We start from the raw sequence: 24,918 nt of genomic DNA on the forward strand, positions 1-24,918 counted from the left end.
GAATTGGTGAATGCTTTAGACTAATTTGATTAACTAACATGCTAATTGGAGACTATACTGTTTTACATTTTGAGAACTACTTTCTCGTTTTTTGAGATAGGCCAGTACTCTCATATATTTCAATAGATTTAGGTTATATATACTGTTTTATATTAAATTTTGTTGACTATATTTTGTGGGTTAGAACATAAATGTCTTAACTAGGAAAATTAATAAAATGATTTCTAAATGTTCATCCTGTAGGCTAGGGAAGGCCAGCTAATATTAAGCCAAATATCTGGATTGTAAATTTAGGGATCCTGGTTAGTGACACCTTATGCATCTAAAACCCATATTCTGTTCAAGCCATGAGCACTAGCAATGTAATTTTCCTTTAAATGAGGCTAAGGAGAGTGTTGAAATATACAGAACATGATTTTACAGTATCAATTCTATGACCAAGAAATTTTAAGCACCCTGCACGTATCTTTATACAGTAAAAATTCACATTCTATGCATTATTTTATTTCAAAAGTTAAAAAAATCCTATTTTCTAAAATGGTATCTTTTTTTCTTTTTATAGGGAGGGTTGAAAAACAGCAAACATGAATGCACCCTGTCTTCACAAGAATATGTTCATGAATTACGATCTGGTATTTCAGATGAGAAACTTCTTAACTGCCTTGAATCTCTGAGGGTTTCTTTAACCAGCAATCCTGTCAGGTAGGTGGTTCTTAGTGTTTTGGTATGATTCATACAATTTGTACCATATATAGTTTTTGAGAATATAATCAGTGGTGTAATTTTAACCTTAGGATTTTCTGACTAGAAGTCTGATGTTAGCTAATAAAACACCAATGTCTGATTGAGGTGGTGAGCATTTCAATAATATAGTTAATCTGGTCTCTAATGTGTGATGTAAAGAGTACAGATATTACTTGGATGTTTAATTCTTCTTTGATTACATAAAACATGGATCCATAAATTAAATACACACATTTACATGGAAATCTGTGTGCTCAGATAATGATTATATATTTATTTGTAAAACAAATTAAGTATATTAGCTCTATTATATTATTCCTTTTTAACTTGAGAAGTAAATATGATTTTATATTCTTCTACAAGTTTTAGGTATACTATTCACACATTTCTGTAATTTGGGATAGCAAAAATTAAATAATTTTAACCCAATAAAAGAAGTGAGAGGCAGTATTAATAAACTCAAAACTCTACATATTTAGGCTCTTACTTAACAAAAAAGGATTTTTAAAGCCTTAAGTTAATTACTTCCCAAATAAAATGTTGTTATAAGGAAAATAGATTTTCAGTGTAATATGAAAATATTATGGGATCTACTTACACAACTGGTGAACTCTAAGTTAAGAAATTACTGAATTAGTGTACATAGAAACTACATTTTTATTTTATTCATGTTTTTTCTAGTATATAATGGGACCCACAGCTTGTATTTCTCCTACTTCTCCACAAAGCCTCAAAAGTAATTTAGAGCTCATTTGGATTTATGTGTAAATTGAAATATTTATTCTTACCTATAGTGCACTTGACAGAATAACTGGAAAAAAACAATTCTACAATAAAAGAAAATTAAAAGGCAATGATAAGATGTCACTTGCCTTTGAATATGATAATCATTCAAAGGTGGATGTCTGGCCATTTCTTCTGGATTGTATCTGGTTTTAATGATTTTAGCAAAGATGTGCGTTTTCTGAGAAGAGTAACTGGGGTGGTGTTTTTTTTCTCCCAGCTTGTAACCTACGTTACCCTACTATGGTACATTTATGTTCTCTGAAAATACCTGTTGGAATGGCTTTTGCTTGAATGAGTGAAAAGATGAATCTCTAAGAAGTGACTGTAGAAGAAGTGGCATTTGGGAATGAAGTGGGGATGAGGAAACCTAGTAAAATATGTTTTTATGTAAATGAAAATAAAGTCTTGAAATTACACATGGGGCTTTCAAAATGTATCCCAGCAACTACCAGACAACTCTAGAGAATTATGGGATAGAGTGAGAAGGTGGCAGGTCCTGACTGGCTGGAGGCAGCTGCATTCTGATAGGTCATTGGTTTAATAGGTCCTGCGAGGCTGCTTGTGTCATCATAAGCCCAAGCATTCAAGCGGTAGTGAGAACCCGTTTGCAGAGTTCACTGACAAGAGCCAAATCCTTCGCATCCTCTCTCTGCATTGTCTTTAAGATGAGTGAGAATGGGTTTGGGAACTACCAGGTGGAGCCGGTGAAGCAATGGTAGAGCATCTCAAGGCAGTGCAACTTCTGCTGCTAAGGCCCCAAGATCCAGGGCCCAAATCTGGGACATTATACCTTCTTGTAAAAACCAGCTGCTCACCTCCACCATGGTTGTTGATAAGGTCTTCAAGATAAGGGAAATCGAGATTTCCCAGGTCTCTTTCATGGGGATAATCAGGCAGGCAGAGAGAGCTCCAAACTACATTCACTACAAAATTGATTATGTGACCACCAAGCCTATTGAGGTCCTCCAGGGGCTGGGCAGAGATAAGCAAAGCAGGGGATGACTATGTTTCCAGTGGGAGTATATATCAAAGTGATCAGCATCCTCAAATATTCTGTGGAAGTGAAGATCCTTGAGATACTGAAAATCTGAGTCCGGTATGACATGAACGGGTTCACCACACATATCCTGGAAATGGACAACACACCCACGATGCTGAAGAAAGCCCGCCAAGCAGGTGCTGGGCAAAGTAGCCAGTTGCCACATCAGAAATGGAGGAAGCCGAAAAGAATAGTGGGTGCCGTTGTCGACTTCATCTACAAGGAGGTTCTGCGTTTAATTTACAATTGTCCTTGTTGGGAAGGCAAAGAGCATCCACAAGTTCCAGACCGAGCTTCTCAGCCTGAGCCTCAGAGCCAGCAAGGAAGCTAGTGACTATCCGACCGTCGAGGACCATATCTACCCCACTGTGGATGGGGAGCATTCTAAACCTGCTGATTGAAGACGTGAAAAGATTTTTCATTTTCCAAAGACACTCATCACCAGCTATGAGTTTGAACTGTTGACTTTTAGGAAGTAGGTTTTTTGTTGTTGTTTTTTTTTCTTTCAATAAAAGCTCTCAACTGGCATCCTTTGGAATCTTGCTGCTTTTCCAGCTACTTGGAACTTTTCTGTTTTGAAGCTCAGAGGGAGATGGTAGTGGATAAGCTGACTGGACTTTTCATAGCATTTACCAGCAAGCAAATGCAAACACTTCGGATGGATGAATTTGGGGAAGAAAAGACAGAAAAAGTTGAAAATTATTATTGTGTAGCAGCTTCTTTTTCTGAAATATCTATGTATTAGGAGAAAGTAGATGCAGTCAGAGAGCCAGGTAAGAGACAAAAAACCACAAAAAATTCTGTTGTTTGTACTTTAGACTTATTTTCTAGGTTTGCATTTAGCTTATTATAGTCCTATTATCTCTTGCTAAGTATAGTAATTGAAATGTGCTAAAGACAGCAAATTATAGATTTATTTAATTTATGGATTCAAATGCTCAGTATAAGTGTTTATTCAGTGATTTGCTCTTATTACCATAGGTTTATGGTTTTTTAAAAATAAGGTTATCCTATGTTAAACAGCTTCATCTTTGAATAATTTTTTTCTTATAATGTGATTAAATTTAGTGATTATTTCAAATACAGTATGATGATAGACTAAATTACAGTGTTTTAGTTACATGATACATGGATTCCAGACATTGCTAGGAAAATAGTAACTAAAAAAGAAACCTTCTCAGCTGCCTTTGTGCCTGGGAACTGATGTGTTAGGATATGTACACCTGAATTTAAGGCTGAGGACCAACCCTTTTTCTCCTCCATCCTCAGATGGGAACTGTCCTCACGCTATGTTCCTTGGCTTTCTTTTTAGCTTTGTCAGTTACCCCAGCACTTCTACCCATCTTATTCTTTAGAAGAGATTCATGTACTTTAGTGGGATTCTGCCACAGGTAAGGGACTGCAATGGAAGAATAGTACGTAGGTCTGGCTATAATGTCAGTGAAAATCAATAAACATTTTTAAACAGAAAACAATTGGATTGTCTTATCTATGCATATTTGGTGCATGTTAGGGATAGCGGATTTAAAAAATACATTTAAAACCATCTACTTGGCATCCATACTAGTTTTTCAGTTTTTAGACAGTGAACAACTTGGCGAGGGTTCCCCTGTCTCTCTGGGTGTTCCGTATATGTGAGCCAAACCTCTGAAGGTAAGATATGAATCCTGACGAAATACTGTCAACCATTTTGGTCAGGGACATTAAGCCTGAGGAAACTGGAGAACATAATTGATGATTATAATCCACTTGGGGTTGTTTTTGAAATGCATGTGTTTCTGAAATAACACAGTAAATTTGAAAATATTTTCAAGTCAAAGCTGATATTATTACTGTGGCTATAATTGTTAGTAATAATTTTATTGCTTTTACCTACCAAACTTAGATTTATATTTTGAGTATGATCTGAGAAATATAAATCCTTGTATTTTTTAGACTTGCATTAACTTTTTATGGTGAATCAGAAAAGGTCACTACTAAGAATTATTTTTATTCATTAAACTTGTAGTGTGTGCCTACTATATGCACTTAAGTTTTAACTTTTATTTTAATGAGCTTAAATACAATTGGCTTCTAAAATGCTTATTAAAAGTAATAGTTAATATTTTAACATTTACATAGTACTTCTTATTGCAAGGCACTGCTCTAAGAGAGAGAGAGTGTGTGTGTGTTTGTGTGTGTGCGTGTGTGTGTCTTTGTGCCTCTTAGTATATTTCCAGGTCAGACCTCTCTTAAAATTCAAACTGTCTCCAAATGTCTTCCTGGATGCCCTGTTGGCATATTTAAAGACATTTCAAAAATAATATTGAAAAACATTTACATATATAGCACTTTCTATCCCCTGGGAAGTGTTTTAAGAACTTGAAATGTGCACATACCACCAAAGTATCTTTAATATTAGTATTGCTCTCATTTTGTAGATGAGGAACTCGAGGCACGGAAAGATAAAGTAAATTGCTCCATTTTAAGGTTAAGTGGCCATTAAGTGTCAAGCTCAGATTCCAACCCAGGTAGTGTGTCTTTAGAACCTGGGCCCTTAACCACTTTTTTATACCATATCACAAAAGGGAAAGTCTTTTAAATATTCTCCTTTCACTCTTGGCACATACTAAATATTTTGCCTTTATTTCTTTCATTAAAGTTTGCCTGACTTGAATTTTAAAAAGTATGAAATCTTCCAGCAAAAAGTATAAAGGAGAATATAAAAGACCTGTGTATTCATTTACCAGTTTAAGAAACAAAACTTTATAGTTGTAGAGAACTTAACCATATAATTTAGATTTTTAATGACACTATAACATTCATTGAGCTTATATTTTCACTGATTAAAAAACAATCATGTGAGAAAAGAGGAGCCAAGATGGCAGCAGGAGTAGGGCTGCAGAAATCTCCTCCAAAAACCATATATATTTTTGAAAATACAACAAATACAACTATTCCTAAAAGAGAGTCCAGAAGATAAACTACAATGGTCAGGCTACATCTACATCTCCGAGAACTCAGCACCTCACGAAGGGGGTAAGATACAAGCCGTGGCCCAGCGAGACCTGAGTGCTACCCACACCCCGGCCCACCGGCTGGAGGAGAGGAGTCGGAGTGCGGAGGGATTGGGAGCCCAGGACTGCTAAATACCCAACCCTAGTCATCCGCACCGGGAGCGCAAACACACAGCACATGGTATCCTGGATATTAGGGAAACGGAACAGTAAAACCTGCGAGTGGGTCCCCGCAGCCAGCGCCCCTGGGACAAAAGAAAAGTGAGTGCTTTTTGAAAGTCTTAAAGTGACAGGGACTCCACAGGTGGATGGAACCGTCTGGGCACACCCAGCCGAGCAGCTGGGAATCCCGGGGAATTTCAAGTGCCCTAACCACCTGGGTGGCAACGCAACTCTGAAGCCCCTCACAGCGATAAACAGCCTCCCATCCATTCCCCCTCTGGCACGGCTCCGCCATAGCAGGGGAGCGGCCTCAGAGTGGCAGTGCTCACAGTGGCCTCCCAGAGCCTCCTCTGCAGCCAACCGGGCCAGACTCAGGCCCCGCCAGCACATGGCAGCCCAACACAGACAAACGAAGCTGGAACAGGGCGCAAAGGGTCACCGTTCTCGCAGGAGACCACACCCAGTGCACCTGCCACTCCCTGCAGGGCTCTGGAATGTCCCGACAGCTGTCCTGCCCATGGTGGCTCAGGAAATAAAACCGGAAGCTGCTCCCCGTGTGCGGGTAACTGGCACAGGCAACGGACAAGGGCAAGGCACAGGAATGGATGTTGTTCTCCAAGCTGACACATGCGACAACTGCCTATGACTACCTGTATCACCATGAAAAGGCAGAAGAATTTGATCCAGTCCAGAATTACGCAGACAACCACTGAAAGGGATCCTGGGGAGATAGATTTAACCAATCTTCCTAAAAAAGAATTCAAAATAAAGGTCATAACCATGCTGATGGACCTGCAGAGAAATATGCAAGAGCTAAAGGATCAAGTTAGGAGGGAGAATACAGAAATAGAACAATCTCTGGAAGGACTTAAGAGCAGACTGGATGAGGTGCAAGAGGCCGTTAAAGGAATAGAGATCAGAGAACAGGAACACAGAGAAGCTGAGGCAGAGAGAGATAAAAGGATCTCAGGAATGAAAGAATATTAAGAGAACTGTGTGACCAATCCAAACGGAACAATATTCGCATTATAGGGGTACCAGAAGAAGAAGAAGAGAGAAAAAGGGATAGAAAGTGTCTTTGAAGAAATAATTGCTGAAAACTTCCCCAACCTGGGGGAGGAAATAGTCTCTCACAACATGAAAGCCCACAGATCTCCCAACACAGGGACTCAAGAAGTACGACACCAAGACATATAATAATTAAAATGGCAAAGATCAAGGACAAGGACAGAGTATTAAAGGGAGCCAGAGAGATAAAAAAGGTTACCTACAAAGGAAAACCCATCAGGCTATCATCAGACTTCTCAACAGAAACCTTACAGGCCAGAAGAGAATGGCATGATATATTTAATGCAATGAAACAGAAGGGCATTGAACCAAGAATACTGTATCGAGTATAATTATCATTTAAATATGAAGGAGGGATTAAACAGTTCCCAGACAAGCAAAAGTTGAGGGAATTTGCCTCCCACAAACCACCTCTACAGGATATTTTAAAGGGACTGCTCTAGGTGGAAGCACTCCTAAGGCTAAATAGATGTCATCAGAGAAAATAAAAATCACACCAAAGAAGACAGACCAACCAAATACTAACTAAAGGCAAAAAAATAAAATCAACTACTCACAAAAGTAGTCAAAGGAAAAACAAAAGAGTACAGAATAGAACACCTAACATACAAAGAATGGAGGAGGAGTAATATGAAGGGAGAGAAGTAAAGAATCATCAGACTTTGTTTATAATAGCTTAATAAGTGAGTTAAGTTAGACATTTAGATAGTAAAGAAGCTACCCTTGAACCTTTGGTAACCACGAATCTAAAGCCTGCAATGGCAATAAGTATATATCATTCAGTAATCACCCTAAATGTAGATGGACTGAATGCACCAATCATAAGACACAGAGTAATAGAATGGATAAAAAAGAAAGACCCATCTATATGCTGCTTACAAGAGACTCAACTCAAACCCAAAGGCATACACAGACTAAAAGTGAAGGGTTGGAAAAAGATATTTCCTGCAAACAATAGGGAGAAAAAAGCAGGTGTTGCAGTACTAGTATCAGACAAAATACACTTCAAAACAAAGAAAGTAACAAGAGATAAAGAAGGATATTACATAATGGTAAAGGAGTCAGTCCAAAAGAGGATATAACCATTATAAATATATATGCACCCAATACAGGAGCGACAACATATGTGAAACAAGTACTAACAGAAAAAAAAGGAGGAAATAGAATGTAATGCATTCATTTTAAATCCACCAGACAGAAAATAAGTAAGGACACAAAGGCCCTGGACAATACACTAGAACAGATGGACCTAACAGACATCTACAGAACTCTACATCCAAAAGCAGCAGGATACACATTCTTCTCAAGTGCACATGGAACATTTTCCAGAATAGACCACATACTACGCCACAGAATGAGCCTCAGTAAATTCAAAAAGATAGAAATTCTACCAAACAACTTCTCAGACCACAAGGTATTAAACTAGAAATAAATTGTACAGAGAAAACAAAAAGGCTCACAAACACAGGGAGGCTTAACAACATGCTCCTAAATAATCAGTGGATCAATGACCAAATTAAAATAGAGATCAAGCAATATATGGAGACAAATGACAACAACAGTACAAAGACCCAACTTCTGTGACACACAGCTAAATACATTCTAAGAGGAAAGTATATAGCAATCCAGGCATATTTAAAGAAGGAAGAACAATCCCAAATGAATAGTCTAAAGTCACAATTATTGAAATAGGAAAAAGAAGAATAAATGAGGCCCAAAGTCAGCAGAAGGAGGGACATAATAAAGATCAGAGAAGAAATAAATAAAATTGAGAAGAATAAAAGAATAGAAAAAATCAATGAAACCAAGAGCTGGTTCTTTGAGAAAATAAACAAAATAGATAAGCCTTGAACCAGACTTATTAAGAGAAAAAGAGAATCTACAAACATAAACAGAATCAGAAAGGAGAAAGGAAAAATCACAATGGATCACACGGAAATACAAAGAATCATTAGAGAATACTAGGAGAATCTATATGCTAACAAGCTGGGAAACCTAGCAGAAATGGACAACTTCCTAGAAAAATACAACCTTCTAAGACTGACCAAGGAAGAAACACAAAAGTTAAACAAACCAATTATGAGCAAAGAAATTGAAGCGGTAATCAAAAACCTACCCAAGAACAAAACCCCCGGACCAGACAGATTTACCTCAGAATTCTATCAGACACACAGAGAAGACATAATACCCATTCTCCTTAAAGTTTTCCAAAAAATAGAAGAGGAGGGAATACTTCCAAACTCATTCTATGAAGCCAACATCACCCTAATACCAAAACCAGGCAAAGACCCCACCAAAAAAAATTACGGACCAATATCCCTGATGAATGTAGATGCAAAAATACTCAATAAAATATTAGCAAACCGAATTGAAAAATATATCAAAAGTATCATACACCATGACCAAGTGGGATTCATCCTAGGGATTCAAGGATGGTACAACATTCGAAAATCCATCAACATCATCCACCACATCAACAAAAAGAAGGACAAAAACCACATGATCATCTCCATAGATGCTGAAAAAGCATTTGACAAAATTCAACATCCATTCATGATAAAAACTCAACAAAATGGGTATAGAGGGCAAGTACCTCAACATAATAAAGGCCATATATGACAAACCCACAACCAACATCATACTGAACAGCGAGAAGCTGAAAGCTTTTCCTCTAAGATCGGGAACAAGACAGGGATGCCCACTCTCCCCACTGTTATTCAACATTGTACTGGAGGTCCTAGCCTTGGAAATCAGACAAAACAAAGAAATCCAAGGAATTGAGATTGGTGAAGAAGAAGTCAAACTGTCACTCTTTGCAGATGAAATAATATTGTACATAAAAAACCTAAAGACTCCTCTCCAAAACTACTAGAACTAATATCTGAATTCAGCAAAGTTGCAGGATATAAAATTAATACATAGAAATCTGTCACTTTCCTATACACTAATGATGAACTAGCAGAAAGATAAATCAGGAAAAAAGTTCCATTCCCAGTTGCATCAAAGGAATAAAATACCTAAGAATAAACCTAAGCAAGGAAGTGAAAGACCTATACCCTGAAAACTATAAGACACTCTTAAGAGAAATTAAAGAGGACACTAACAAATGGAAACTCATCCTACGCTCTTGGCTAGGAAGAATTAATACTGTCAAAATGGCCATCCTGCCTAAAGCAATCTACAAATTCAATGCAATCTCTATCAAAATACCAACAGCATTCTTCAATGAACTGGAACAAATAGTTCTAAAATTCATATGGAACCTCCACAGACTCCGAATAGCCAAAGCAATCCTGAGAAGGAAGAATAAAGTGGGAGGGATCGTGCTTGCCAACTTCAAGGTCCACTCCAAAGCCACAGTAATCAAGACAATTTGGTATTGGCACAAGAACAGAGCCACATACCAGTGGAACAGGATTGAGAGTCCAGATATTAACCCAAACATATATGGTCAATTAATGTACGATAAAGGAGCCATGGACATACAGTAGGGAAACGAGAGCCTCTTCAGCAGCTGATGTTGGCAAAACTGGACAGCTACATGTAAGAGAATGAAACTGGATCATTGTCTAACCCCATACACAATAGTAAATTCGAAATGGATCAAAGACCTGAATGTAAGTCATGAAACCATAAAACTCTTAGAAAAAAACATTGGCAGAAATCTCTTGGACATAAACATGAGTGACCTCTTCGTGAACATATCTCCCTGGGCAAGGGAAACAAAAGTAAAAATGAACAAGTTGTTCCATATCAAGCTGAAAAGCTTCTGTACAGCAAAGGACACCACCAATAGAACAAAAAGGCATCCTACAGTATGGGAGAATATATTCATAAATGACAGATCCAATAAAGGGTTCCCATCAAAAATATATAAAGAGCTCATGCACCTCAATAAACAAAAAGTGAACAATCCAATTAAAAAATGGGCAGAGGAGCTGAACAGACACTTCTCCTAAGAAGAAATTCAGATGGCCAACAGACACATGAAAAGATGCTCCACATCACTAGTCATCAGAGAAACGCAAATTAAAACCACAATGAGATATCACCTCACAGCAGTAAGGGTTGCCAGCATCTAAAAGACAAACAGCAACAAATGTTGCCAAGGTTGTGGAGAAATGGGAGCCCTCCTACACTGCTGGTGGGAATGTAAACTGGTTCAACCATTGTGAAAAGTAGTATGGAGTTTCCTCAGAAAGCTCAAAATAGAAATACCAGCAACAACATGGATGGAGCTAGAGGGTATTTTGCTCAGTGAAATAAGCCAGGCGGAGAAAGACAAGTACCAAATGATTTCACTCATATGTGGAGTATAAGAACAAAAGAAAACTGAAGGAACAAAACAGCAGCAGAAGCACAGAACCCAAGCATGGACTAACAGTTACCAAAGGTAAAGGGACTGGGGTGGACGGGTGGGAAGGGAGGGATAAGGGTGGGAAAAAAGAAAGAGGGCAGTACGATTAACATGTATAGTGTAAGGGGGGCACGGGGAGGGCTGTGCAACACAGAGAAGAAAAGTTGTGATTTTATAGCATCTTACTATGTTGATGGACAGTGACTGTGAACGGTTATGTGGGGGTGACTTGGTGAAGGGGGGAGCCTCGTAAACATAATGTCCTTCATGTAATTGTAGATTAATGATACCAAAATAAAATAAAAAATAAATAAATAGAAATACCATTTCACCCAGGAATTCCACTCCTAGGAATTTCCCTAAGAATGCAGCAGCCCAGTTTCAAAAAGACATATGCACCCCTATGTTCATCGTAGCACTATTTACAATAGCCAAGAAATGGAAGCAAACTAAGTGTCCATCAGTAGATGAATGGATAAAGAAGATGTGGTGCATATATACAATGGCATGTTATACAACCATAAGAAGAAAACAAATCCTACCATTTGCAACAACATGGATAGAGCTAGGGGGTATTATGCTTAGTGAAATAAGCCAGGCAGAGAAAGACAAGTACCAGATGATTTCACTCATATGTGGAGTATAAGAACAAAGAAAAAACTGAAGGAACAAAGCAGCAGCAGACTCACAGAACCCAAGCATGGACTAACAGTTACCAAAGGGAAAGGGACTGGGGAGGATGGGTGGGAAGGGAGGGATAAGGGGGGGAAAATTGAAAGCTGGCATTTTGATTAGCAAGTATAATACTGGGGGGAGTACGTGGAGGGCTGTACAACACAGAGAAGGCAAGTAGTGATTCTACAGCATCTTAACTATGCTGATGGACAGTGACTATAATGGGGTTTGTAGGGGGCACTTGGTGATGGGGGGAGTCTAGTAAACATAATGTTGCTCATGTAATTGTAGATTAATGATACAAAAAAAATTTTGTGGAAGTTTACATGGTTCGTAAGCCAATGCATTTCTTTTTTGAAGTATATTTTCAGAATATATATCATTGCTTTGAAAAGTCTGTCTTTTTCTTATGTCCACGTGATTCTGTGTAGTGAAATTTGAGACGTCTTTGTGCTATCCACTGGGGATGATACTGCTAGTAATGCAAATGCCACCCATATGTTATTTGTCAGTTCACCATTACACAAAAAATTAAGAAAACATTATTTTACTATTAAGAGTTAATTTTTTTTAATACCTTAAATTGAAGCACTTCAATGACTAGCCCTTAATACTATGTGGTTCATTTTTACGTAACAGATGGATATTCTATAGAGGAATAATAAGGATGAACTCCTCTTGTCCTTATGGAGCTTACATTTTACTAGGATAAATTGGACAATTAAAACATATATATATATATATATATATATATATATATATATATATATATACACACACACACACACACACACATGCATAAAATGTCAGGTTGTGATCTGTGCTGGGGAGAGGATGTTGCTATTTTATATCAGATGGTCAGTGAAAGCCTCGCTGATTTTAGTGACATTAGAGCAGTGGTCTAAAGGAAGTGTGGGGAGAGCTGTGTGGTCAGGTGGAGGAGGAATGTTGTTAGAAACAGGAAATAGCAAGAGCAAATGCTTTGCCTGTTCCAGGTATGTCACAGGGCCCAGTGTAGCTGGTGGCAAAGATCAGTCTTGTGTGCCTTTGAAAGGAGTTTGGTTTTTACTCTGAGCGAGCTGGGAAGTTGTTGGAGGGTTTTTGAGGAGCGTCCTGGCATGGCCTGACCTGCATTTTTATAGGAGAGCTCTAGGTGGAAGCATGGAGACCGGGTTACAAATTGCAGTAAGAGAGCTAGAAGTCTCACAGAAATTCTTGGGACATTAGTATAGTTGTGCCTCATGGAGGCTGATACATAAGGTCATTTGCCATCCCAAAGTAGTCATAGAACCTGGTTATTTTGATCATAACACCTCCCTCGATTCAGCACAAAAATCCATGGCACATTCCTGTGATTTGTTTCATTGTTAAGACAGATTCTCCATGAGTCTACCTCTTCCTGATATTTATTGGCTGTCTCTGTATTACCCAGTTCAAATTCCTAAAGTAGAGACTCTCAACTCCATTGGCTTCTGTATAGGCAAAGCTTTTCATGCTAGACCACCTCAGTATGCAGGCCAGCTTCAGTGCTTGCCACACCATCGGTCAGGTGGCTCTCCCTAATAGAGTTAGTTTTGTGCTTGGTAATGGAGAGGGAGGCAAAGTGATGTGTTCCAGAATTTGTTCACCTAGGACAGTTCCCTTAGAAGGTGACTGTGGGGAGTGCTCCCTTGAGAGGATAGAAGTTTGTCGGTACAGGAACTTTAATAAAGTGAGAAGGGAAGTTACTGCATGGACATCTCCTGAAGGTCAAGGATTATGTTGTATTCATTCTGTATTATTCATCATTTAGGAGTTATTCCTTGTGGCCTTAGTAAATGAGGAAGATTAACACACTGCTACATTGAAATACTGCTTGTGTGCCTGTGTGTATATGCATGGGTTTGGGGAGCAGGAAAAAACAGAGCACACTGGTATCTTTACTTTTCCTCTGAGTATCCTGAGAATTCTTGCCAATGTTTAGTAAGCAGTCTCAAACAGTGGTCCCTCCTTGGATTTCTATCTACCATGTCACCGTGATCCCCAAATCTGCTTCCTGGTAAGGTGATACTCTCCTTAAGCTACCCCTGACAATACCCCCAAAATTAGTGGTGATGGGATGTGTGTCGACATCTCATAGTCAGATAGGTTCTAGAAGTGCAGTGTAGTATTTTCCCCTCTTGGGAACTCACAGTGAATATTAGCATTGTTTCTAAAAAAGCATTTAGAAGTCCTGTAGGAACAAAACTTGTTTAATTTTATTAACCCAGAACTTCTAAATTGTTTTTATAAAAAAACTTCTTCCTTAGAAATTGCCTATAATCATTATGTAGAATAGAGCCTACATTCTATTTCCAGTAGATTTAAACCCACCAACAACCGTAAGACTTAATCTAACTCTTCCCTCCTTCCGAATTTCCGTCACACAAACGAACACAGCAAACAGCTAGTCTTCCTACTACAGAGGAACAAATAAACAAGAGCAATGAAACAACAAAATCAGAAAAGGAGGAAGCCAATGTAATAATAAACCCAAGAATGAGAATACTTTGTATAATAAGAAGGAAATTATACAGAAAACAAAGAAAAATAGTCTATAGAAGGATGAATCTCTTTGAGTGCAGTGTCTTATATAACAGTAAAAGAATCCTTGAAGTTTTAAGCAGGAATCATTTAATATTATTGTTTTAGTTTCCTAGGGCTTCCATAACAATTACCAAAATCTGGATGACTTTGAAACAAAGGAAATGTATTCTCTTACAGTTCAGGTGGCCAGAAGTCTGATACCAAAATGTTGGCAGGGAGGTCCACTTAAGCTCTAGGGAGGATTTTTTCCTTGCTTCTTCCAGCTACTGGCATTGCTTGGCTTGTGGCGGCATAACTCCAGTCTCTGCTCGGAAGTCACATGGCCTTCTCTGTGTCTCAGGTGTCTTTTCTGTCTCTTTTAAGGACACTCTAGTTGGCTTTAGGGTACACTCTAATTCAATCCCAGTATGATGTCATTGCCATCCTTTCCTTATTTATATGTACAAAGAACCTAATTCCAAGTTCATAATTCTGACGTTTGGGATGGATGCTATCAACCCACTACAATCATGCAAATGATAATTATTCTTAAACCACTGAAATTAATAAAATGAAGCTAAATCCTATATAGGTAAAAACATTAACTAGAAGATCTGAAAAAGCAGAACTATGTACTGCTTACAGAACTGTCCTTATGTAGAGCTATTATTATCATTAATGCAATTAAATTTTGATGACTTTCTTCCCTTTATAAAGAAAAATTTTCTGTGGCATTAAATTCTGAGAATGAATGTATTATATAATTAAGTCACATTAGAATGTCAGTCAGGAGCTCTGATTACTAGTCCTAGATTTCTCACTTTCTGTGACTCCTCCAATCAGTGACTTGTGGCCCTTGATTTATCCATATGTAAATGAGACTGGGAACTTCCAGCTCTACACTTCTATATTCTAGGCTCTTTTTTGCTTAGTTTTAATCCTATTACATTTGCTATTAGAACTAGATTGGTATTTAGAAGTGCTTTTTTTTTTAAATGGAAGTATAGTCGATACACAATATTATATTGGCCTCAACCATACAACTCAGTGATTCAACAGTTACACACATCATTAAATGCTCACCTCAGCTAGTACAGCCACTATCTGCTACTACTTCTTTGTCCATTCATCTATTGATGGACACTTTGATTGCTTCCATATCTTGACTATTGTAAATAATGCAGCAATAAACACAGGGGTGCCTATGTCTTTTTGAATCAGAGATTTTCTATTCTTTGGGTAAATTCCTAGAAGTGGGGTTACTGGGTTGTATGCTGTTCCTATTTTTAGTTTTTTGAGAAACCTCCATACTGCTTTCCACAGTGGCTGCACCAATTTACCTTCCCACCAACAGCACACAAGGGTTCTCTTTTTTGACATCCTTGCCAACACTTGTGATTTCTTTCATTTGGATAGTGGTCATTCTAACTGTCATGAGGTGATATTTCATTGTGGTTTTGATTTGTATTTCCCTGATGATTAGCAATGTGGAGCATTTTTTCATGTGCTTGTGGCAATCTGAATTTCTTCATTGGAAAAGTATCTATTCATATCCTCCACCCATTTTTTAATTGGGTTATTTGCTTTCTGGGTGTTGAGGTATATGAGCTCTTTATATATTTTGGATGTGAATCCTTTATCAGGTAATTCACTTATGCACACATACTGTACCGTAGGTTGCATTTTTGTTTTGTTGATGGTGTCCTTTGCTGTACAGAAGCTTCTTAGTTTGATGTAGTCCCACTTCTTCTTTGCTTTTGTTTCTCTTGCCTGAGGAGATGTGTACAGAAAAAAACCCCTCATGCTTATTCTCAAGAGCATTTTGCCTGTGTTTTCATCTAAGCATTTTATGGTTTCTTGTCTTATATTTAGGTCTTTAATCCATTTGAGTTTACCTTCCTGTATGGTGTTAGGGAGTAACTCAGTTTCATTTTCTTGCATGTAGCTGTCCAGTTTTGCCAACACCAGATATTGAAAAGACTGTCTTTTCCCCATTGTATATTCATGGCTACTTTATCATACATTTATTGACCACATATGTATGGGTTTATATCTTGGCTCCCTGTTGTGTTTCATTGATCTGTGGGTCTGTTCTTATTCCAGTACCGCACTGTTTTTGAGTACTGTAGCTTTGTAGTATAGCTTGAAGTCAGGGAGCATAATACCCCCAGCTTTGTTCTTCTTACTCAAAATTGCTTTGGCTATCTGGGGTCTTTGGTGGTTCCATATAAATTTTAGGATTATTTGCTCTAGTTCATTGAAAAATGTCATTGGTGTTTTGATAGGGATTGAATTGAATCTGTAAATTGCTTTTGCCAGGATGGTCATATTTGGCAATATTAATTCTTCCTATCCATGAGCATGGGGTAGATTTCCATTTATTTGTGTCATCTTTAATTTCTCTCATCAGTGTCTTTTGTTTTCAAAGTGTAGGTCTTTCACCTGCTTGATTAGGTATATTCCTTGGTATTTAATTCTTTTTGGTGCAATTGTAAATGGATTGTTTTCCTGATTTCTCTTACTGCTAGTTTGTTGTTAGTATATAGGAATGCAACAGATACATCCTGAAACATTACTGAATCCAATTATTAGTTCTAATGGTTTTTTGATGGAATCTACAGTTTTCTATGTATAGTATGGTATCATCTGCAAATAGTGAGAGTTTAACTTCTTCCTTACCAATATGGATGCTTTTTATCTCTTCATTTTGTCTAATTGCCATGGCTAGGACTTCCATTACATTGTGGAATAGAAGTGGAGAGAGTGTGCATCCTTGTCTTATTCCTGATCTTAGAGGAAAAGCTTTTAGCTTTTCAACATTGAACATGGTGTTGGCTGTAAGTTTGTCATAAATGGCCTTTTTTATGTTGAAGTATGTTCCCTCTCTGCCCATTTTGTTGAGAGTTTTTATCATGAGTTGATGTTGAATTTTGTCAAAGGCTTTTTTAGCATCTATTGAGATGATCATATGGTTCTTATCCTTCCTCTTATTAATATGGTGTGTAACATTGATTTATGAATATTGTACCATCCTTGCATCCCTGGAATAAAGCCCCCTTGGACATATGGACGATCCTTTTGATGTATTTGTTAATGCAGTTTGCTAATATTTTGTTGAGGATTTTTGTATCTGTGTTCATCAGGGATATTGGTATATAATTTTCTTTTTTTGTATTGTCTTAGATTTTGGAATTAGAGTGATGTTGGCTTTGTAGACTGAGTTTGGAAGTATACCCTCCTTTTTTGTTTTTTGGAATACTTTAAGAAGGATAGATATTAGCTGTTATTTAAATGCTTGGTAGAATTTAGCCATCTGGTCTTGGAGTTTGGTTTGTTGGGAATTTTTTGACTATGAGTTCAATTTCATTACTGTTAATTGGTCTGTTCAGATTTTCTGTTTCTTCCTGAATCAGTCTTGGAAGGTTATACTTTTCTAGCCAATTTGTTCATTTCTTGTAATTTGTCCAGTTTATTGGCATATAATTTTTCATAGAATTCTCTAATAATTTCTTATTATTCAAGCAGTCTTGGCTTTGCTACTCTACCCTTTTCAATGTGCTCTTCAGGTCACTTTCAGTGTTAGCTGTATTTGCTGTAGTTGCTTCCTTGTGAATACTTGGGAGGAGTTTTCCTCCTTGCCTTCCTACTATGCCATCTTTTCCTAGAAGTGATTTTTAAGAGTGAGAAAAATGTTCCCCCCATAGGACTGAAAGATTTCCTAGCATTTCATTATTTTCTTGCATTTATAAATATTATATTCTACCAACTCCAGACTGGTATTGTAATTTCCTGTAAATTATTGAAAAAAGCAGTTCCTAAATTTCTGTTACATACCTATGATGTTCATTAGAATCTGGGCTTTGCCCTGTCATGGCTGATTTCCTTCCTTTCCACAGTTTCAACTGATTTCTTTTTGTTCAGCCCCTAGTAAAATAAATATATAAACACATACACACTAATAACTTTACTAAACATTCTCAAAGCATAGTCATTTCAGAATAGTAAATGGAGCCATAAGTTTCAAACTCGTATGATATTTAATCACTCAGATGGTAAAGGCTCTGAGAAAGTCATTTCATTATATTTTTTTCTGCTGTAGGCAAATATATAAAAATCCCTTTTATAAACCGTCATTAACTGGCCATATCCCAAATCACTCCCTTACTCTATAGTCACTCAACATTTACTGTAAAAATTCATCTGAACCTACTTATTCTTTATAATAGTTTCATGCATGTATGTCTGCTGTTCTCATTTAGATTTTAGACTCCTCTGGGGAAATAACCCTCTTGCTCTCTTATTTGTTTCATGGTGGCTGGTATGTGTAATTTATATACAATAATGTGTGATTTGATGTGGGTATTGACCCACCATCAATAACAACTTATGCTTCTTCAGCAGTGAGAATGAATTTGCATTAATCTGGCAATATTTTCTGGCCTTGCATTTTTTAGATATTATCAGAGGAAAAGAATGTAGCTGACTTCCTCCACATAGGAATGAAATCTATTGGTTTGATTTGAACCATATTTATAAGCTACATACAACATAGTGTGCTGTATGCAATGGTCTTTTTATGGTTTTATGGTAAATTAATGCAATTGAATGTTTACAATTCTGTTTAACAGCCTTAACATCCATGAGTTTTGACTGTATAATAAACCCCAATCTCCCATCACAAATTGCATTAGACTTTGCACATACCATTGTCTGTGTCTTTAGAATAAGAACTTAGTCATTTACAGATTTTTGTTCATACTCTTTTGCTAAAGTTTATGAAAGGAAGCAGTATGTGCTGAGGAATGACCAATGAGTTCGGACAACTTTATTCACAGTCAAACCATTACAGGATGTGTAGGTATTTGAATATACATTTTAGAAAGACCCAAAGAAATGTGTAGCAATAAATCATTGTCACAAAGGTTTTTCAGCACATGGCAAAAACAGGAAATACTGGGTAGAACAATAGTATGAGAGAGTTGTGATTGCACAGAATTCTTTTCAGAGTTGTTGAAATTGCCTTACAGCTTGAGGTGTATGTTACCCCACGATGAAACTGTTTTCTGTGTTTTGTTTGGAAACCTAGTTGTCTGCCTAACTCAAGGCATAGGGTCTGTTCACTTTCCATGATGCTAGCTTCTCAACCAATGTTTTCAACCAGATGAAAATGGATAAATCTTTTAGAGTTTATATATGTGTAGCTACTTGCGTTACCTCTGGAGTATTTGTTTTTACTTTATATTTTCTATCTTCCCTTAGATTTAAAAATATTTTTCTAGTGTACTTGCAAATGAGCATTTTAACATGATCAAAATGAAAATAGCTGACTCTTGATAGTAATACAAATTAAGAATAGAAAGCATCTTTGGAATTCTGGGTGTTAATAACTAATAAAGAGTCTGTATTAAACTTATTAAAAACTTGGCAAAGCAATCAACACTACTTAGAAAGTTAATATAAAGGTAGGCACAGATCAATACTCTTAGAACATTTTACATTGGACTCCCTGTGAAAGACGGAATAATGAAGACAATTTTTTATGATGCAGAAATGTGAACAGGACTTAAAATTGTGAGCACATCTCATAAGGCAGCATTATGAGCAGTATTACAAAAACAGGGTTGTTTAATATTGGTATTTTAAATGTATTTGCTCTAACTTTCAAATGCAGAGTCATTTTAGAAGACCCTAGTACATTTTTACATAGAATAGACAATAGTAAATTCAGTGCAGTTATGTCAATATCTATGCTCTCTTTTAAGCTCTTAGTCAGCTAAAAGTTTGAATTGACAGCCACCATGTCCAAGCTCATTTAATTATGTGGGTACTGTTGAATTTTTTAATCATATAATATTAGCTTCAAAACACAATTTTAACTTGAGGATCCAATATAAAACTCCTAATAGAAGCAAACTGGAGCTATTTTTTTTTTAAAGAAAAACATAGGAATAGCAAAAACTGACTCAAATTTCTGAAGTATTGCTGTAGTATGAGACAGAGGCATTAAGAGAATAAATGATGGCTCTTATGTTGGCATTTATTTTATTATTACATGACATGTGAAGGTTCACCAGGACAGTGCATTTTTTCATTTAAGTTATGTTTTTAATTAGAAAATCAATGTGTATGTATAATAGTTATCTAAAATAGCTGAAACTTATGTTATAAAGGTATATAAACTCTAGCAACAGTGTCTAGGCACACTAATGGATTTGTTAATATAAAGCTAACTTCCTTACATTTTAAAACATGCATTTTATTGCATTTTCTGTATATTCAAAATAAATCTTGGGAAAAACTGCTTATAATGTGTCATGTTAAGTATTTTGATTTATGTGAATTTAACTAATGATCTGAGACACGTACTAGAGTTTTATATACTTCTTTTATTATTATGGGACTATTACTAAAGCAATTACAGCTTTCAATAAAAGATGCAGATATCCCACTACCATCAAGATGAGAGTGAAAATACAAGCTCCAAGTAAACAAGGCGGGAAGGTGGGACTTTCAAAAACAGGACAGTGCCAAGTAATGATTTGAGTATGAAATAGGTCCAATTTTCCTTGTAGCCAAGGGGAAAAAAAGAATACTGAGAGACATAGCTATTATCTGATGAATGGCAGTGCATCTATTTCCCAGGAAGGACATTCTTCCTAATTCTGAACTCAGAGAATTTTATTTTGTGATTCTTTAAATGAGTAATATTGAACCACACAGTAGAGTGAGTCTTTGATAGTTTTCCATAAAGTACAGAGGCTTTCTATAAATGTATTTCCTACATGGGGAACTTGAGTTAAAAAAAAAATCAAGGTCATGATGTTTCTACAAAGACTCAGAGTAATAGTACTGGTATGCAGCTTCCCAGTAATCTAACCTGTTACTGAGGTGTACTTGAGAAATATCCCTCCCGCTCTCTCCCTGGAATACCTATCATCTCAGCTGGGGTTTTGATAGGAGCTGGATAGCTGACAATTCACAATTAAGATGCCTGCTTGCACCTGTAGTGCAGGTGCTCTGTGGTTGATTGAAAGATCTGTGTGCTCTAGATAACAGTGTTTGCTCTATGACCCCCAGCTGCTCCTGGTGTTAGATAATGGACAGCTAATTTGGGGAGATTTCCCACCTGGTCAGCAAAGCTATAGGTGTATAGCCTTTCAGATCAGGTATTTTAAACCTGCAAATCTTCTGTTGAGATGGAATGCTTGAAGGCAGAATATAGAACGCTGTATAATGTTATAGAGTACTTTGAAAAACTTAATCAGCTCCAGGTGAGATAGCTTCGTGGTCTGCCATATGAATATGAATCTCAAGCCTTCATATGCTAAGACTCAACCCACTCATAATTGTTAGGTGTGTTCTGTACCACCCAGTGCTACTGAAAATTTGTAGATTGGGTCCAGTTCTATTTTGGAGGCTACTGCCTGAGCACTGAGTACTGCTCTAGGTTTTTTATGGGGCAAGGCTATATTGTACCATAGCACTCTTGACAAAACTTCTAAAAGAGGTTCCTGGACATCATTTTTTAAGGTGGTACATTCGTCAAAAAGTATTGAAGACCACGTACTAAACTGGAGTGTTAAGTGTATTTTTTAAAAGGTACAGTTATTATAAATTTCCATATGTGAATTAGCACTTGTCAAAGAATAAGAATACCCTGAAATGGATCTGGCACTAAAACTATATTAAACATTAATGCATTTTTCTATGATACAGAAAATGCTTAAGAATTTTGTAGTGTTGTTGAGGTCAGCATCATGATTAGCATTTAAAATGGAAAAATATTTTAAGTATAAGTGGTATAGGACATTGACCTGGGGATGTTTATTCTCTGATTTTATGACATATTTTGTACCTTAAAAGAACTTCTCTGTCAGTTTACTATTCATCATTACTTTCTCCCAGGAATAGATGCAGGATGTGGTGTGCTGAGTTGTTATTATGCAGGCTTTTCATTAATTTTGGCTTCTGTTATTATTTTTGTATTGTTTATGAGTAATAATGATTTTACATGTTGAAATCATGTATCTTAATTTGCTGATGACAATAGTTTGATGCAAGCATTCACGTTAATGTATTTCTCAACTCTTTCAAATGATCTTTGAAAACTGAAATACTGAAAGTTAAAGACAGCTAAAGAGAAGTTAATTTCAAGGGGCAAGAACAAAGTATATATATATGCATATTGATTTTTCGAATATGTGGCTGGAAATTTCTGAAACATAATGATATGAGGGATGCTTGGTAAATATGAATTATCAAATAGAAGAGATGTAAGCACCCTGCTAGACACAATTCTGTGGAGTCTATATATAATCATGATGCTGGACGTTTTAGTTTGTGAACTCACAACAAATTTGAGATCACATAATACTAGTCAACTACTTTTGATGGTCTACAGAAGTATAGTCCTCTATATATTCTTTGTCTTAGAGAGGTCATCCACCATTCAAGGTTTTGGCCCTGATCCTGTGTATATGATTTGCAGTTATCTTTGACAGTCCTTGTTCATCACATTTGCCCATTTTCTTATTTGCAGTATCACTGGCATAGATTTTACATTTCCATTGTTAATAATCTAGTTTGGGCCTCATTTCATTTGGAGACATGAATTGATAGAGGAACTGATTGGTCCAGCAAAAAGAATCCACTGGATTTATTAACAATTCAGAATAGCCAGAGTAAGTGAGGCAAGGCACAAAGGGATAGAGAAGTTAAGGAAGTTAGCAGGAAGTGTTGGAGTGGAAAGAGTTTTACTTGGCCTTTTAGGGTCCCTGACTGGGTCTGGAAATTAAACTGACAAAGATTAACATGAGAAAAACATACAGATTTTACTGAATATTTGCACACATGTGGGAGACTTCACAAGAGAGTGAAGACCCAAACAAGTGAACTGAGCAGGAAGTGCTTGCACTTTTTAGACAAAAAACAACAAATTTGTGAAGAAATGACAAGACAAAGGGGTTTGAGCTAGGGGTAGTAAATGGTGAAGTAACTAGGAAAATAAGCCTTAGTTTAACAAGCATTGTTTATACAGCTTTCTAGGCCCCTAAATTCCCTGTCTGCAGTGGTAAGAATGTCTTCCCTCCTCCTGGTCCAGGAAGTGTGCCTTTTACATGGGAGATCTATCTCCTGCTTTCAGGGAAGAAGGGTGGGCAGGGGAATGAGGTCAGAGTGACCTTCTTGTTTTTGCCCTTTTCTCACATTTCTTCAGCTTAAGATATTCAGTATGTCAGGGTGTCACATTTTGGGGATAGTATGTCCCTGAACCCCATCAGAAGCAACCTTGAAATGGCTGACTACCTCATTCCTGCTGGGTAAGGAAGCAATTAAAGCTAATAACCTAAGACTGTTATTCCCGAATTAAAGTCAAATGGCTGCCTTTTTTCCAGGTGCTTCCTAATACTGGTATTCTGTGTCAGGTCAAATATCACCTAACAATTGCTACTTTTTTGAAGTGGATGTTTCCAGATCTGTACATCCGTGGTATGTCTGTAGTGCACAATAATGTATTGCAGTATGATAGGACTCTGCATCTATGCTGAACAAATAATTGTTTTATTTTTGGTATATGGGAAGCAGACATAAAGTATATTCTTGGGTATCTCTAGTATTTTTATTAAAAAATTTAAAAAAAAATTTTGGTATCATTAATCTACAATTACATGAGGAACATTATGTTTACTAGACTCCCTCCTTCACCAAGTCCCCCACACACACTGCATTAGTCACTGTCCATCAGCGTAGTAAGATGCTGTAAAATCACTACTTGTCTTCTCTGTGTTGCACAGCCCTCCCCGTGCCATCCCCCACATTATACATGCTAATCGTAAGGCCCCCTTTCTTCTTCCTCCCCTTCTCCCTCCCTTCCCACCCATTCTCCCCAGTCCCTTTCCCTTTGGTAACTGTTAGTCCTTTCTTGGGTTCTGTGATTCTGTTGCTGTTTTGTTCCTTCAGTTTTTCTTTTGTTCTTATACTCCACATATGAGTGAAATCATTTGGTACTTGTCTTTCTCTGCCTGGCTTATTTCACTGAGCATAATACCCTCTAGCTCCATCCATGTTGTTGCAAATGGTAGGATTTGTTTCCTTCTTATGGCTGAATAATATTCCATTGTGTATATGTACCACATCTTCTTTATCCATTCATCTACTGATGGACAGTTAGGTTGCTTCCATTTCTTGGCTATTGTGAATAGTGCTGCGATAAACATAGGAGTGTATCTGTCTTTTTCAAACTGGGCTGCTGCATTCTTAGGGTAAATTCCTAGAAGTGGGATTCCTGGGTCAAATGGTATTTCTATTTTGAGCTTTTTGAGAACCTCCTTACTGTTTTCCACAATAGTTGAAGTAATTTACATTCCCAACAGCAGAATAGGAGGGTTCCCCTTTCTCCACAACCTCGCCAACATTTGTTGTTGTTTGTCTTTTGGATGGTGGCGATCCTTACTGGTGTGAGGTGATATCTCATTGTGGTTTTAATTTGTATTTCTCTGATGACTAACGATGTGGAGAATCTTTTCATGTGTCTGTTGGCCATCTGAATT

The 24,918-nt window shown here is 37.1% G+C and overlaps 2 protein-coding genes across 8 annotated transcripts in view; both read left to right on the plus strand.

Moving 5' to 3' along the window:
- Nucleotides 1-24,918, plus strand: part of DIAPH2 (diaphanous related formin 2) — a 943,365-nt gene that overhangs the window by 214,024 nt on the left and 704,423 nt on the right. For all 7 annotated transcript variants that reach the window (XM_073227598.1, XM_073227594.1, XM_073227595.1 and 4 more), the window contains one exon: nucleotides 563-702. In XM_073227598.1, the coding sequence (XP_073083699.1) occupies nucleotides 563-702 (140 nt within the window). The remainder of the gene's footprint in view (nucleotides 1-562; nucleotides 703-24,918) is intronic.
- RPA4 (replication protein A4) lies at nucleotides 1,962-3,512 on the plus strand. Its single transcript, XM_073228023.1, is given in 4 exon segments — nucleotides 1,962-2,008; nucleotides 2,250-2,515; nucleotides 2,518-2,834; nucleotides 2,836-3,512. Coding segments are annotated over 4 exon segments (765 nt in total). The 3' UTR covers nucleotides 2,971-3,512.

Source organism: Manis javanica, chromosome X (assembly GCF_040802235.1).
Source record: "Manis javanica isolate MJ-LG chromosome X, MJ_LKY, whole genome shotgun sequence".
Classification (NCBI taxonomy): domain Eukaryota; kingdom Metazoa; phylum Chordata; class Mammalia; order Pholidota; family Manidae; genus Manis; species Manis javanica.